Genomic DNA, 16,680 nt, shown 5'->3' with positions numbered 1-16,680 from the left:
TTGGGTACAATCTTGGGTTTGAGAAGCAAGGAAAGGGTTGCAGGTTTGTGGGTTTTGGTTTAATCAATTGTAATCCTTGTATATTATTTTTTTCATAGTGGAAGATCGTGTTTCTCGCCCGTAGAGTAGGCTTGGCCGAACCACACAAAATCTTGTTGTTCATCTTGTGACTTGCTTGGTTTATTTTACTCTTCCGTTAAAGTTGTGCACGATCAGATTGGATTTGCCCAGCAGAATTTTTCAATAGTACCATCGGGACCATCCAATAGGTGGCATGGCCCATGATACGTGTTGCGACCAAAATTAGCTATTTGCTGACTTGGCTTTGGAAGAGCTGATGTGAGGGGAAAGGAGCTATGCTGTACTGTTCTCTGCACAAGGTAGTAGATGGTCAGAAGACCAACCCGGAGTAATTTCTCCGGGAAGGCTCTCCGATGCTTAAGTCAGTGACTGCAACAGATGATATAATGCCGATGTAAGGACTATGAATAGTAATTCTTGTGATTCGATCCTTACCTTGGGATTGTCATGGGCTATTTATAGCAGATATTTGGGTGTTGGATTACCCTTTTATACAGGACCAACGTCAACAGGATGGCCAAAATTTTGATGGACCCAATCATCATATGCCTGTCACATGTTCATGCTTTAAGACAATTGTTTTCCCTAACCCAAACCACCTTGTTTGCGAGTAGGTGGACGTATTTTCTAATAAATGTGGCCCACATTGGTTTATGATTCAAACCCATTCATTTGTTGGGTCCTGACTTAGAAATGTCAAGCCTCAAAACTCATCTCCACAGGATGGTCCCAACCCATTCATTTATTGGACTCAAAATCAGTTCTTAAAAGGCAAGTGAAATATTCATCCCCTGTTTTTACTTTGGACAGCCACCTCTGTTGTATCTATTAGCTCCCAAATAAAAACTGTGCTAGTCGTCACCCATCAAAAACCAAAACCTATCCCCCGATTGGCGATTGCTCCTCGGAACCCACCCCCACTCCTCTCTTATTAGATACAGTTACCGTCCGATTAAAACATCCTAAAATGAACGGTCCAAAAGAAACCCCTAAAATCCCTACAAAACCATGCTCTGTTTTGCGCGGGAAAATATAACCCCCTTCCCCAAACGCGTCTCCCTGAAGCCAAACCCAAACTCTCTCTCTCTCTCTCTCTCTCTCTCTGTTTCTCTGTGTAGATGACGGTCTTACGTTCTAGAGAGATATTCCCAAAATCATCTCCCAAAACCCTAAAAAAATCTCATGCTCCGATCATCGAACCTTCGACTCCGGCCAAAATCAACGAACATTCGAATCATTACACTTCTCTTTCAATTGATTTGAATCTCTCTCCTCCCGATTCCAATGCCGAAGATCTAGGGTTAGGGTTAGGGTTAGGTTCCAGTTCAAACCAGAGACGGAGTCTCCGAATCGCTTCAAAGCCAAGCAGAACTGACAACGTGAATCCAAACAATGAGAATCCAAAAAATGCTGATGAAGAACGAAGGAAAGGGAGTTGTTATGGTGCCTCGGGCTATGGTAAGGCAGACTCAGAGGACTCTGGTAATGAGAAGGGTAAGAAGAAGACCACAAGAAAGCCTAACAAAAAAGCTAGGGTTTCAAAAGCTAGGGTTTCTGGATCTTTTATAGATTGCGGAATGGGCGAGAAGGAGAAGGAAGGAATTGATGGGCCAATATTGGTAATGGATTCTGATGAAGAAGGGAAAGATAAGGCTTTAGGGTTTTTGGAAGATAAGGGTTCGAAAGAGTATGAAAAGTCGATGACTTTGAGGTCAGGAACTCGAATTGCGAAGAGAGGAATCGAAGAGATTGATGTGTTGGATGAGAATGATGAGGCGGTATTGGAATCGGAGATGAACCCTAATCGGAGCAAAAGAAGGCTCAGCAAAGAGGAAAAGGGGAAGGCTAAGTTGGATTCAGTTGATGTAGAATTCACAGAAGAGAACTTAGTTGAGAAAGAAGATTTGGATTGGATGTGCTTTATGTCGGAGATTATGACAAACCCACATGAAGATGTAATTGAAGAGACTGCGTGGGAAGAGGTGAGATTGGACGCATCGAATATAAAGAATGAGGATCACATCGAACGATATAAGAAATATAGCTTAGAAAACGCGAAAAGAAGTGCTTCCAGATTTGCCCATTTCAAATCTGAAGGGGAAGAAGAGTACCAACAGTATAATTCATCTGTTCCTGAAACCGAAATGCCATTGGCAGAAAATGATCAAGAAATTGAAGACTGGCCTGGTCCATTTTCTACTGCTATGAAAATTATTAAGGACCGAGAATTGGGGCTGAAGGTTCGAGGGATGAATTCCACTTCCAATCTAAGCAAATCTATGCCTGGGATTGATTGGGTGCCTTCGAAGAATCACAACTGTATACTCTCAGCACGGGTGGTTCCTTCACTGCAAGATCTCTGCATTAATGTTCTATATAGGAATGCCGAAGAGATCAGTTCACTCGAAGGAGTCCCCGATGCACTGAGAAACAAGCTGTGCCAATTACTTTGTGATTCTCGAAAGATGAATTGTCGTATCCTGGAGCTTATTGTTGGTGACTGTCCTTCCGAAATACGCTTGAAGGATTGTTCGTGGATAACAGAAGAGCAGCTCGGAAGTATCCTTGGAGGGTGTAATAGAGAACACTTGAGGGTACATTTTCTCACTTAATGAATGCTTGCTTTCTGTATTCATGTTGCTGTGTTTGTGTTAATTAATAATTAGTTGCTGGGTTCCATGCATTTTATCTCTTGATTCCTTGGTTTTACTGTTATATTTATACATTGGAAGTTTAGTAGAATGGGTTTCATTTTTTGCTTCAAACTGTATGACACTCTGCTTATTTGTAAGAAGATTATGCCCTTTATAACTTTAACTAAGCTATGAAGTTTGAGTCAGTCTCAATCACCATGTCTCTTTTTTTTGTCCTTTAACTATATAGGCATGCCAAATTGTGAGGAAGTACCTATCGACCATAGTTATGAATACCCGTTTGAGTGAGCATTTTGTTTTGATGAAAACACTCTGACCTAACCGTGACAATTTGTCCCCTACTACCGCACTTAGCTATTCCTTCCTGTTATTTGGTGAAAAAGAACTTTTCAAAAGATTTTTTGACATAACATAGGTGAGTTATCAAGTTGTCAAAAACTTAGTTTAGTTTCTTGGGGATGTGTTGCAAACATGAGAGCAAGTCTAGAAAGGTTTTTTCTATCTCTCCGAAGTCTGAATACCAGTCATTTTTTTTCTCTGCAAAACGGAAAACTATGTGAAATATATATTCTCAACAACTGGTTATTTTATGTTATTTGAACTGATGTATTTTTTCATTTAGTTAGCTTAATGTATTGGCTGAGCTGAATGTTTTTCATTTTGTGAGCTTCAGGTGCTACAACTTGATTTATGTGGGCGTTGCATATCCGATTATATATTACGTGATACCTTGGCCCGGACCCCAAATAGTTTTCCTGCATTAACTACTATATCCCTGAGGGGTGCATGTAGTCTTACAGATAATGGACTAAATGCACTGATTACTTCAACTCCTTTGCTAAGATCCATAAATTTGGGCCAGTGTTCACTTCTTACATCGACTGGAATCAAATCTCTTGTCGACAATTTAGGATCTGATTTGAGGGAATTGTATATAGATGATTGCCAGAGCATAGATGCAATGCGAATTATCCCTGCATTAAAGAAGCTCAAACATTTGGAAGTGTTGTCTGTAGCTGGTATCGAAACTGTATGTGATAAATTTGTTAGCGAACTGATTCCTGTGTGTGGCCCAAATATGAAGGAGCTCGTTTTTGCTGACTGTAGGTAAGTGCCTTTACTTATGCTTACTCTTAACTTTAGGAGTATCTGTTTGTTCAAATGTATTGGAGCTTGTCTTATTTCTTATCATCATCATGCTTTTAGAGCGAACAATTTTCATTTTTTTAATTTTTTTTTTCAAATGCAGGAATTTGACTGATGCTTCTTTGAAAGTTGTTGCTGAAACTTGTTCTGAATTGCGTGCTCTTGATCTTGTTAACTTGAGAAAACTGACTGATTCATCGATTCAACATATAACCAATGGCTGTAGATTGATTAAAGCACTTAAGCTTTGCCGCAACACATTCAGGTTTTTTTGCAACTTATGATTCATTTTCTGTTCCCATGGGTATATGAAATTTATATATCTTGCTGTATTTATGCCAAAGGTTCTGAATGTTGACTTCATACTTTTTCGTGGTTGTACTTGTATGGTGTACAGGGAGAACTCCTTGTTTTAGCAACTCAGAAGGGACTTGCTTTTAGACATGCATCCTTTTGTTATATTTAGCTACTGGAATGGACATACTTAGATATGTGTCCTATTTTGTATAATGTTTTTAGTTATGAAAATAATGTGCAAATTTGATCTATCAAACCAATAATGATAGAAGAGAGTCTAAGCACCTTGAATTTTCCACCTTTGCTCCTCACGTTTGGATGTGCAAGCAGCAGATTGGAAGGAATTATTTTCCCATCATTAATATTGGCAATGTATCATCAATTATTTGTACTTTTTTTTAATAAAATTCATAATAAGAACACCTTAGAAGCAAATTATTATTATCTTGCATTAATATATCAAATATCATGTTAGTACTGAATCGAAATATGGTCATATATGCAATATAATGTTTGTTATTTTACATCGAGTAATTTCCCATCTGTTACAGTTTCACTGTGTAATGCCTTAATTTGGCCCAATCTCATGTTCTTGATGAGGCCAAGTCTCAAGTCAAGTTTGGCATTTTCCCGAATTGGGTCACAAGTCAATTGTTGGTCTTTAAAGGTTGTTTCCTGATAGCTTGGACCCACTTGAATGGACATTACATGGCTTCCTTAAGCATGTGTGTGTGTGTGTGTGTGTTTATACAAATGACACTGATTTATGAAAGAAATGCTTACATGTGCGCATCAGGAGGCACAGATAGTCTCAAAAACATTGTCTCTAGATGAACCCGATTTGTCAGGATGATCAGCTTAATCGTTAGTGTTTCTAGGAATAAGCAAAAAGAAAAAAAAAAAAACAGTATTCAAATAGAAATCTCAACAATAAATTTAGCTAGTCTCCATGGACCATCACTAACACCCTTGGTTCATGACATAGAGTTAGACACTTAGACAGAGTCTCCTTCCACTTCCAAGCTCCCTTACAAGGAAGATAATCAATCGACTGTTGCAAGCACAGACCTCGACCTCTGAGGAGTTGGTGTGGCAGATTGGGCCACAAGTGAGTAGATGATGTTACCCAAGAAATTCCTGAAAATACCATCAATACTTGTCATGCCTGGGTTGCCAAGGGAAAAACCATCACTAGTGAGTTTGAGGATGTTCCTTGGAGGGGTTTCCGTCTAGCCACTACTTTTGCTCAAGGCACTGAATTAATCAATATCGTCTTCCAATTTTGGATGATGCTACCTATAGAGTATCCTTAAGAGGACTTCTGTTGCAAAGCCCAAGATGCTATTATGAATATGATTTCCACGCCAACCAATGAGGGAGGGAGCTCTTGTTTTCAAAACAGAGTTCCTCTCCATCCAAATACCCCAGAGAACAACAAAGGGATTAACGTGCCAAAGAATCAAACAAGAAAACCAAAACTTGTGATTCGCCAGTTAAAAATTAAATCATGAATCAAATTTGGGAGCACCCAGTTGATACTGTACCACACAAATAACTAAGTCCAAATAAAAGAGGCCTCTTAGCAATGAATATGGATGTGAGAAATGGGTTCTTCAAATTGGGGAGCACCCAGTTGATACTTTACCTCTCAAACAACTGTCCAAATAAAAGAGGCCTCTTGGCAATGAATATGAAAGTGAGAAATGGGTTCTTCTTCTGATACATAAACATAACACCTGTTCGTCAAGAGATTTTGTAGTTTTTTAGCTCATCATGCGTGTTGATTTTGATGAGTGTTGTTGTCCAGGAGAAGTCTTGTCCTTTGGGAGGGATTAAAAGTCTCCAAACCCTTTGTAAAAGGAAATAGATCTCAGAATGATGACCCGAACCAGGCGTTGGTTCAGATCTCAAGACCGAGTGGGAATGGGAAGCTACTCTTGCACTTACAAAATCCTCTCATTCTGTTCGTGGATTAACTTTCTTGTTGTCAAGGTACAAAGAAAAGAGTATTTCTACACGACGCTTCCGTTTTCCACGGGCTCTCAATCTTTCATCAATAGCCTCGGCACAAAATAAGAAAAAGTCCCTCCAATGCATAAATGGTTGGGAGTTCGCGTTCTCATCATCCTCGGTAAAATCAAGTCCACTGCGGGGACATTCATAAACCGCTCTACCGTAGTTCTTGGCAGATAACCCCAATTTTGGTTTCATAGTACATCCCAATAGGGGACGACGATACTTGTTCAGGAAATAGATCTCAGAAGAATGACCCAAGAACCTGTAAAAAGATTAGACCTAGAAAGAGGCCATGGGATCCGCAGTTCAGAATATACGGTTGACCCCGAAAAATGAATTCTCCAAGCTGCAAAAAAGGTTCGTAAAACAAACGATTTCAGGTTTCATATAAAACCCTCCTTCCTAGACCATCTTACCCCCACGCCTTTGGTAAGAATCGTAGACTCTCATGTCCTTTTTCCTAGCAATCCTAAAGAGGCTTGGAAACACATGGGACAATGGGACAACACGTAAGTCCTAACCATCTATCATTCCAAAATCCCATCCTCTTCCCATCCCCCACATTAAATTTAATCCCCTGAGTAAAGATGTCTAGTAATGGATAGATGGACTTTCACTTCCTCGACCTCTCGTAATCTACCCACTTCCCATCCAGCTCTTGCTTTCCCATGTTTGCTTTTAATGACTTTCTTCCACAACGCCTCATATTTAGTCATCACTGTCGAAATCTTAAACAAAGACAGAGCAAATTGAAAGATCGGTGAGCGCTTCCTTTACTTTCTAAACGGAAAGGATTACCCTTTAAATGGGACCACTTCCTAAAGTTAAGGACAGAAGGAAAGGTTTAATTACTGTCCTCTCAAGCGGCAAGGCTTGAACGATGCTCTTGCTACCAATTCCATGTTCCTAGAAGGTCCCTTTATCTATACGAAAAGGAAACTCTCTTTGGTCGAGCATGCCTTAGACAAATCCATCTATCTTTCCAGGCTAGGAAGGCGAGACAGTTCATAAACTTGAGTTTCAGGGTTTGTTTTAATAAGTGTAACATGACAGTCGCCCCCCCCCCCAAAAAAAAAAAAAAAAAACTCTGTCCTCCTCCTTTTCCCCCGCAATGACTGAAAGGATTTTTTCCCATCCTGCTAACTTCTTCTCCATCCTCGCAATGTTCAAATTCCATAAAGCTGCAGAGCTATTACCTATAGAGTGACAATCAAGGAAGGGAAGAAGTTGAGTAGCTCATCACTTCAGCCAAACTTTTCAAATGGTGTGGTTCACATTGCAACCCACTAAAAGTTTTTTTCCCCAAACTTACTTTCAAACCATCTCAAATAGTCGTATCATCCACAAACAGGAGATGAGAAATAGATCCCAGGCGTGTAAAAGTAACCCTTTCAATCAAACCACACTCCTCGGATTTCACAAGCATCTTGCTCAAGCCTTCTCCAACAATAGTGAAGAGAAAGGGGGAAAGTGGATCACCCTGTCTTAATCCCCTAGAGCTTTGGAAGAAACCCTTGGCTCCCATTAAGAATCTCCAAGGAGCAGTTCGTTGTACATTTTTTGATCCACATCCTCCAAGTAACCCATCCTTTCTAATATATAATCCTCAGAACCCACTCCGCATGATCAGAAGTGTTCTCCGTGTCACCCCAGCAGTTATATCCTTATGCTAAGACTCCAACCACTCATTGGTGATGAGAACACCATTCATGGTCTTTCCGCTCGCAGCAAAAACACCCTGGAAAGGAGGGATTATAGACCCATAACGGATTGGAGGTGATCAACAAGAATTTTAGCTACCATCATGTATAAATTGTTGATGAGACTGATTGATCTGACGTCCCTCCCTGCTCCCTCCTTGGGAATAAGTGATAAAGGTGGCCTTCAAGCTATGATTATGTTTATCCATCTTGTGAAAATTTTTAAGCATCTTCATGATAAACTCCCCCACATCTCTCAGAAGAAAGCCATAGCCAAGCTATATAGCCCCGATGCTTTATTGCCTTCCATAACGAAAACTGCTCTCTTAACTTCTTCAAAATCTTTTTTGAATCTGATTTGCTCATGTGAAAGGCTTCTAAAAGAAATACCTTCAAGTTAGGGATGCCATCTCACCTGTCCCTGATACAATCTTTCAAAGAAGAAAGCAATCACTTCGTCCATTCTGGTCTCATCTTCTACCATTGTCCATCTGACAAAATTCTTTTAATGGTGCTCCTCTAAAACCTTGCAGAAGTCATTTTGTGGGCAGGGAAACGATGTTCTTATCATCCTCTTTGAGTCAAAGGAGCTTGATCACTGCTTTCATCTGGTTTCCTAACAAAGAAGGATTTGGCCATATTCTAACCACAATTTCAATTTTTTTGAGATCCTTCTTTCATTGAGAACACCCCTTTCCATCTCTCTCATACAAAGATTCAAGGATAGATTCAATCTATTCTTTCCTGATCTTTATGGAACCAAAGAAGTCCTTCCACTCATAATTTTGTATTTTAAGTGTTGAATCCTTTCAGCCATTTTGAACACTTTCATCCCTCTGTATTGAAGCATGTTTTGGGCCTTTGCCACCAATGCCGGTTGAAAAATTACTTATGATTCATGTTATATAACAGTGACAGGACCATGATTTTGTAATACATGCTCTCTTAGGTGGCCAAGTGTATTTTAATGTGCATGCAATTTCATTTGTGTTGGCAACGTTTCTAAAACTAAGATGCAATATTAGCCCTGACTAATCAACATTGGAAACAAAAATTGGTCTAATGTTGGCAATACACTCGCTCTAATGTTCTATTTTTTTGCTTTTGTGTTTTTTGTGGTTAAATATATATGAAAGATTTGCTTTTGGGTTTTTTTGTGGTGATCTGTATCTCAGATTCTTGTTATAACGAGGATTGAATAACTTATTGTTAGTCATTCTAAGCATAGTTACAAATATCTTGTGCTTTTGAACATCTCATGATATTGTCTTGGTATTTTACCTATTCTCCAAAAAGAGTTAGATTGCCCAAGATTTTACAATAGTTTGTGATGATATTGCGACATCCTTTTGATTATATTTTTTTCCATGTTGTGTTCTACTCATCATTTTTTATTCCTCTATTACTTTTTTTGCATTATATGTTTATTTTATTTTGTGCTAGATTTTCACGATAGCATCTTGAGCAAAACCACAAAACTTGTTCTTCTATTGAGAAATTCATGTGGTAGAAAAAATTCCGAACAATGATACGTGCCACCATGATTACAGGTTTTAATTTATGTGATTGCCTGCTTCAAACAGCTACTATATTCTCTAAGAGGTCTTCAATCTCCTGTTTCGTGTATATTATATGGGTCCGTTATAGTGTTTCATGGTACCAATCTCACTAACACTTGTCAATTGATATATTACATACTGTTATTTGTGTGGCTTCGGACTAGATTGATTCTTGTTACCTGGTACTCATTCTTTTTTATTGGTTCACTCTTAATTTCCCAATGGTGATATTTATGATAGTTGTATGCGTACCATTTAATAACACGGGTCGAATTCTTACTTATCTGAGTCAATTTTATTTGGTTAGATCTCGAGTTGATTCACTGCCATAGTCTGACTGAAAGACTTGGTATAACTCACTAGGTTTTCCTTGGAAAAAAAGGGCGGCCCAGTGCACGAGGCTCCCGCAATTGCTGGGTCTGGGGAGGGCTAGATGTATGCAGCCTTACCCCTGCTTTTCTGAGAGGCTGTCCTTGGAAAAGGGAAAATATTAAAACTTACTTGAAATGCTGTGTTGAGCTAGTTCATGACTTGCGGAGTTGGTCTCTATTATTCAAGTTCATCGCCAAATCTTGAGTTTTTATTTGTTGATATCATACTTCGTTTGATTAGTTTGAAGGGACTTGTGACAAGTATAGTTGTTGAAGTGATCAAGTCTCAATATTGAGGGTACTACAATTTAGAGGAAAATGTTCTTCCTTTTAGCCACATGGTTAGTTTGAGGGGAAAATCCGACATATTCCTATGTCTATTTTCTAATTTTTGTACCAAGTGGATTAAACACGGACGTGCATAAAGACAGACATGTTCGTGTCATGCAGGGACAGGACATCAAACATCTTCCCTTGTGAGAGATATAGACATTGCATCTGAATAAGTCTGTTAATATTTATGTTTAATTTTTCGTTAATTTGTAGTATTTCTTCAATTCTCACCAACTTTTCCAATTTTTCATTCTATTGTTTTACTAAATTTCTGTACTTTCATAAGGTTTTTGCTTCTATCCAGTAAAGTTTAAGGTTTATTGGAACCTTATGCTTTACTAGGAACTTATATTTCCTTGATACTTCAATTTGATTTTATTGTCCAGTGGTTCCAGATACCATACATGTTGGCACGGTGAAATGCCTTAGGCATGTGATGCGCGACTTAGTGACTTTTAGTCTTTTACCTTTATTTTTCCTTGGTGTTTTTGGCTTGATTTGAAATTATATTGGGCTGTTAGAATTTCACTCCTAATTTATGACTTTCCCCTACACTTACGTTGAATACGGTAGCTAACTGTATGGCATGTATTGTGCACTGCTCTCTGCTTTCTCGGTAATATGTGCTATCTTTTACTCGAATATCTTTTTTCTTCTGCTAGTTGTCAGCTCTCATTGTCTTGATGCCAAAGATACTTTGCTGGTTTGTGTTTTAATATGAAGCTAATGGTAGTGTGCTCTGTTTCACATTGATGTGTTCCTAACTTCTATATTAGTAACTGGAGTGTGCCACACCCCCTTCTATTATTATTACAAACTTCACTTTTATGATGTTGGATGCATCGTTTTTTTATTTTTTGCTTAAAAATCCATGACGTATCTTTTTTTTCTCATATGCATATTGTCACAATTTAGTCAGTGGTATATTTTTAAGTTTTATTTTTTATGCAGTCCCACTTCTTGCTCACATCTTGTCTCTATACTTACAAACTAACCATGATAAACTTCTTTAAATGATTAGTGATGAGGCCATTGCTGCATTTCTGGTAGCATCCGGGGAGTCTTTAACAGAACTTTCACTCAATAACGTTAAAGAGGTACCAATTTTTAACCATATGTTTGTTCTTAAGCATTTCTTGGTTTGTTTTTCTCCAATGGAACTGATTGTCTTAAAGCTGTGAATAAGCTGTTGTGTTTTTGGCTTATCTTTTCAAGCATTCATCTTTTCTGTTTCTTAATTTCTCAATCTCCCATTATCCTTTTTTCTTGCAAGCTACAAGATGTTACTTCTTTGAAGGGGTCTTGCTAGGCTGCTAGCTACAAGATGTTACTTATAGCATTAAATAGTTTTTTTCTTAATGGTTCTTCACATTAAGTGTCCTTCATAAGTTTCTGATAGTCACATGTTTAAATTTAAATTTTTTAATATTTTAATGATATCTTCACATTAAGTACCCTTCTTAAGTTTCTGATAGTCACATGTTTAAATTTAAAATTTTTAATTTTTTTTCGTGTAACTTGGATTCGAACTACTTGTCTTTCTCAGGTTGCTAACAACACTGCCATGGCCATCGCTGCTCATTGTTCAAAGTCATTGCAGAGTTTGGATCTGTCTTGGTGCCGCAAATTGATGGATGAGGCTCTGGGTTTGATCGTAGACAACTGCTTATCACTGAGGATTCTCATACTCTTTGGATGCACTCAGGTATGTAAATGCTAATAAGAGAACTGCCAGTAATTAGTTTACCAGCGGAAATATCACACTAGACAACCAGAAAAACACAAATTCCACGAACATATATTATATAAGAAAAACCCTACCTAGCTGCATGCGTGCTGCACTTCTTTTCCAAGCAGTGGTATATTGATCTATTCATGATGACAATGGTTTATGAGCTCTTTCCCTTCAAAAACAATATTTTTGTTGTACTCTTTCGTTATTCGATGGTAGCATGGAGTTCTAAGATAATAAAATCTTAGAAAGGTAAAACTATTGCCTCCTAATATTTTGGCATATCGACTGCAGATCACAAATGTGTTCTTGGACGGACATTCAAATCCCAATGTTAAGATCATTGGATTGAAGGCATCGCCGATACTGGAACATCTGGATGTGCTTGATTGCCCACAAGCTGCTCTCCGCTATTGATGCATAGATTAGCCATTTGACCTTATACTTATCCAAGTTTGACATCCATAGGTGCACAATTCTTTATCTCTTTTGGGGGGGAAAAATGAATGATGCTCATATATATTCATATAGCCAACTGAATCTTACCTTTTGCTTGTTTTTCGGAACAAAATTATTATCCAAACTTTTCTAGAAAATTATGTTTGGAAGCTATTTTCCGCTCAGTTTGTAGCGAAATTCATCTATGCATCTTGTAAAGTTTCTCCCATCTCTTCCATGGAGAAAATGGGCCTACAAAGTTGATTCAGCTTGTAAAACTCCATTGTTGTAATTTGGGTTATTTCAAGAACATCATTTAGTCCTGAGTTTTAGAGGGACACTTGAGGTAGAAAGATCCACATTGTTGATTTGGTGGGCCTATAATGAGCAGGTCATTATTTGGACGGTTAAGGATCATTTAAGGGATGTAGCTTTCACATTATGGATGATTGTCTTGTGGGTATCTGTTTTCTGACTTTCATACATCCATGGTTGGTGTCAGCCTTGGATTTCTCAATTATTAGTGGTTGTTGTGAGCAAGGTTTAAAATTTCGGTTTCGGTAACCGTTTCGGACTCCACCAAAAACCAAAATTTGGTAATTTGGTTCCAAATTCCGGACCCAAATTTCGAAATTTCGGACCGAAATTTTGTAACACTTTTTTTTTTTAATAAATAATGTCATTAAACCGAAATTTTGGATTTCGGTCGAAATTTTAAACCATGGTTGTGAGTAACTTCCTGATTTATCCAATTGTGTTTTGCCCGGGAGAAACTCAACTAATTCCAAAATTGATCTTTGTTATTGGATAATACCAAAACAAAATGGTGAATAAAGGACAAGATAATATCAAGATATCCAAGTAGGATCTAATTACTTTCAACAATGAATGTGCCAGACTTTTAAAAAAAAAAAAGAAAAAAAGAAATCCAAGTAGGATACCTAGTCCATGGAACAAGCTTATCCAGGGATTTCTCTGATGAATCTGACTAAGTTGACAGTAGCCGTTGGATCAATCTAATGATTGTTTTTTGGGCCCAGCATGAGGACATTCAAGTATAACGAGACCATTGATCTTGTAGACTATTATAATTTGGAGTTCACGTCAATCTGATCCTATGCCGAACATATATCTCACTCTTAAGAGCCTATAAAAATCAAAAGTTAAGCTTTTCTTCATTGATCTTAAATCTTGATTGGTTGATCAAAGGCTTAGAATCATCCGATCAAGATTAGGTCCACTGTAATGGGTTGGACTTGTGCTTTCCGGTTAGATCAACAGACCCAATCATATCAATGTGGCACATGTGGGGCCAAAGAACCTAAGGAACCCCCTTTTTTTTTACCACAAATGGAAAATGCCTAACTGAAGAACAGATAAAAACAAGATATTCTCAGTTTTGAATTATTTTTTTTTAAACTGAAGAAAAGATAAAATTTACAGCCACAAGCACAGATTACAAACCCAAAAAAGAGAAGTAAAAAGTAAGAAAATTACATCAAATCTAATCAGTTCTCATGATCTCCTCTGGGTTAATTGTTCAATCTTTCATTGAAGAAGCCTTACACTTTAAAACCAATGCAAGTCCCATGAGAAGCAAGATGATCCCGAAAGAAGAACCTCCAACTCTATGGATCCAATATGGATCAAACCTTGTAAATTTTTTATCTAAAAAGCGCGAAAAGTTTATCGCTATGATCAAGAAAACAAGCACCAAAGGTAGCCAATTGCTCAAGCTGCCACCTACACCGTTGGATTCTGGCTCGACGGCCGGCGGCTCCCGGTCTATGTACAATGGTGATAGCACGGCGAGGGCTGTCAAGGAGATAGCTACTAGTCTCTCTGTAGAATAAGTCCTGCAAGAAGAAGGCTTACAACCCATGCAGCTCTCTTCTTCAAGATTACACTTTACAGTCAGGCAGTTCTTTCTTTGTTGAGCACTAATATGCTCTCTGAGACGTTGGAATTTAGTGAGAAATGAGATTACCAAAGCACCCTGTTCTTGTGACTTAAAATGAGACATGATCCAATCTTAGCATATACACTGAATGATGGTGTATAGTGGTAGCTGATCGGTTCATGCAATCTGATTGTGGTTAATGGGGGGTGTATACACTATACAGTATACTCATAATGAGTATTTGTTTTATACATGGTTTAAAATTTCGACCGAAATCCGAAATTTCGGATACCGGGGGGACCGAAACCGAAAATTTCCGAAATTCAATTTTTTGCCATTTACCAAATTTCGGACCAAAATTTCGGTTTTTGGTGGGGTCCGAAACGGTTACCGAAACCGAAATTTTAAACCTTGGTTTTATAAAGGTTATTTTCTTAGATGAATGATCTAAACATAAAACACATGACCAATATCTGATTGCAGAATCCAATATTTTGATACTTATTGTAAGGTGGAACACACACAAGTGAACGATTCAAAACCAGTTGAATTGGGCCGGAAGCATCCTTGTAAGGTGGGTGTTGCTCCATATTCTTTTGTAATTAGGTAATTTAAATCTCAGTTTCTAATCAAGCAACCATTTTTTTTCCTGGTTTGGAAAATGGATGTGTCTATGGTGTAATTTGTAATTCTTCCAAAAGACAAACTTATATTCCAAGTGGGGGGTACTTGGGCTTGTTCCTGAAGTTTCGTTTGTGGGAGCTAAGGAGAAGAATATGACATAAATATGATGGAAAAAGGAGATTCTTGGTTCCTGCAACTAAGAGAAATTTGGGGTTTGAATTTAAGTTAGATTATTGGAATCAGATGCTCAAATAACAAGAAAGAGTTTCCTATTCCACAAAAAGATAGTGATTAAAAAGAGGACTAACTTTACATAGCGTCCACACTTACCTGGATGATTGTTTTAAACAATGTAGTATTATAGAAACTTCTATGGCTTGGAGGGTTAGGATCATCCTATGGAGATGATTTTGAGTACATGGCCTATCTAAGTCGGTGTTAACTTACCAACTTCTCCAAAAGCTTAAGCTGTTGGAGAAAGGTGTTATTTATCTTTTATACTTTAACACTCCCCCGCACGTGTGGCCCACTTGGCAAACACGTGGCACATGTGGTTCCACTTTGGGCCGGCCATCACGTGTTGATTTTTGCTATCCGGGAGGTTTGAACTCGAGAACTTTGGCTTTGATACCACGTTAACTGTCGGGGCCCAATAAATGAATGGCTTGGATTGCACCTACTTCTCGACATCGTTTAAAAAATTCAGTTTGGCCAATTAAAAGGTTGTTTTTGTTTTTTTAGTACTCTGGTCATTGGGAACGAATGAAATGAAGGACCAATCACAGAAGTCTAGTCCGGGGGCCCACCAATATGAGATTAGTGTGATCCATACTGTTCATTTGGTAGGCCCCATCCTGTTGTACCATGAAGAGAAAGGAAGTGATATATTTCCCCTTTTGTCCCTGGGCCAGCCCCTCTAGTGTATTTATGACCATGGTTTTAAATTTTGGCCGAAATACCTAAATTTCGGATATCGGTTGGGACCGAAAACGACAAACCCGAAATTTCTTTGCTTTGATTTTTTTATCGAATTTCAGCCAAAATTTCGGCCTCGGCTATGTCTGAAACCGAAATTTAAATCCATGTTTAACACTACTCATTTACAGAACAAGAGTCAGGCAAATGATATATTCACTTCCTTTCTTCCCCGTGCAAGCTCTTCTACTTAAAAAAAGAGTGGGGAGGCCCGGGAAGAAAAGAGCCCTCCTTATCTTCATCACAGTCATGGTTAGGGGTGTCAACATATACACTTCGGATTGGATCCACCCATGTCTTAGTCATGATCCATTCAAATCCCTTATTGGTCTGATAAAGCTCGAAGTATTATTCAGATCTACTTACCATGTCTCATCCACGATCCATTTCAATTTTGGACCTTCCATCGGAGTGTCCCTAGTAGGTCCCACTTACATTGTACACAGTTAAAGTTCTCAGAGGCGACTTAGAATTGAAAGAGATGAATGATCAAAGGAACAATTACCAATGGGGGACAAAAATTAGGCAGAATTATCAACAGGACCCATACTTTTGAGAAATTATCAACAAGGAACAAAAGAGGTCTTGTCATTAAAAGTTGGACGAAAATGCCCTTTTCTTAAGCAACATGTTTTGCTTTTCCACTTTTCCCTCTTCTCTCTTCTTTCCCTCTTTATTTTACTTTTTCATTTTCAACTTTGTTTTTTTTTTACCTTACCAGTCATCTTCTTCACCATTTAGCCACCATTGGAGGCGGGAAAGCTCGAAAACTTGAAACGTGAGTTCATTCCCATCTATCTCTATATCTAGGTTTTGTTTTTCATTTCTTTTAGGGTTTTGCATTTCTTCTTCTC

The 16,680-nt window shown here is 38.2% G+C and overlaps 2 protein-coding genes across 3 annotated transcripts; one reads left to right on the top strand and one right to left on the bottom strand.

Annotated features, from left to right (window-relative positions):
* Positions 1-890: 890 nt before the first annotated feature.
* Positions 891-12,802, top strand: LOC143863886 (uncharacterized). Of its 2 annotated transcripts, XM_077374664.1 has the most exons (6): positions 897-2,675; positions 3,409-3,842; positions 3,985-4,146; positions 11,179-11,254; positions 11,704-11,862; positions 12,184-12,802. In XM_077374664.1, the coding sequence occupies exons 1-6, from the start codon at positions 1,200-1,202 to the stop codon at positions 12,304-12,306; spliced, it is 2,430 nt and encodes an 809-aa protein (XP_077230779.1). In that variant the 5' UTR covers positions 897-1,199; the 3' UTR covers positions 12,307-12,802. The 2 variants fall into 2 exon arrangements, with proteins under 2 accessions (XP_077230780.1, XP_077230779.1); XM_077374665.1 differs by lacking the exons at positions 11,179-11,254; positions 11,704-11,862; positions 12,184-12,802 and adding an exon at positions 4,279-4,650 and having other exon boundaries at positions 891-2,675.
* A 922-nt stretch (positions 12,803-13,724) lies between these two features.
* Positions 13,725-14,292, bottom strand: LOC143863245 (uncharacterized). The gene has a single exon (XM_077373917.1). It carries the CDS (start codon positions 14,207-14,209, stop codon positions 13,868-13,870), a length of 342 nt encoding a protein of 113 aa, XP_077230032.1. The 5' UTR covers positions 14,210-14,292; the 3' UTR covers positions 13,725-13,867.
* Positions 14,293-16,680: the final 2,388 nt, after the last annotated feature.

The sequence above is a fragment of the Tasmannia lanceolata genome, unplaced genomic scaffold, assembly GCF_043159265.1.
Source record: "Tasmannia lanceolata isolate RefF3 unplaced genomic scaffold, GAP_Taslan_0.1 ptg000044l, whole genome shotgun sequence".
NCBI classification, from domain to species: Eukaryota; Viridiplantae; Streptophyta; class Magnoliopsida; order Canellales; family Winteraceae; genus Tasmannia; species Tasmannia lanceolata.
The sequence above is the reverse complement of the archived record's forward strand: the minus strand, read 5'-3'. Positions and strand labels throughout refer to the sequence as shown.

What these genes read in the sequence shown, in the direction of transcription:
- LOC143863245 (XM_077373917.1), bottom strand. Translation starts at nt 14,209, where the DNA reads ATGGGTTGTAAGCCTTCTTCTTGCAGGACTTATTCTACAGAGAGACTA.
- LOC143863886 (XM_077374664.1), top strand. Translation starts at nt 1,200, where the DNA reads ATGACGGTCTTACGTTCTAGAGAGATATTCCCAAAATCATCTCCCAAA. An exon ending in CTTTGCCGCAACACATTCAG is followed by an intron (nt 4,147 to 11,178) that starts GTTTTTTTGCAA and finishes TTAAATGATTAG; the next exon opens with TGATGAGGCCATTGCTGCAT. An exon ending in CACTCAATAACGTTAAAGAG is followed by an intron (nt 11,255 to 11,703) that starts GTACCAATTTTT and finishes TGTCTTTCTCAG; the next exon opens with GTTGCTAACAACACTGCCAT.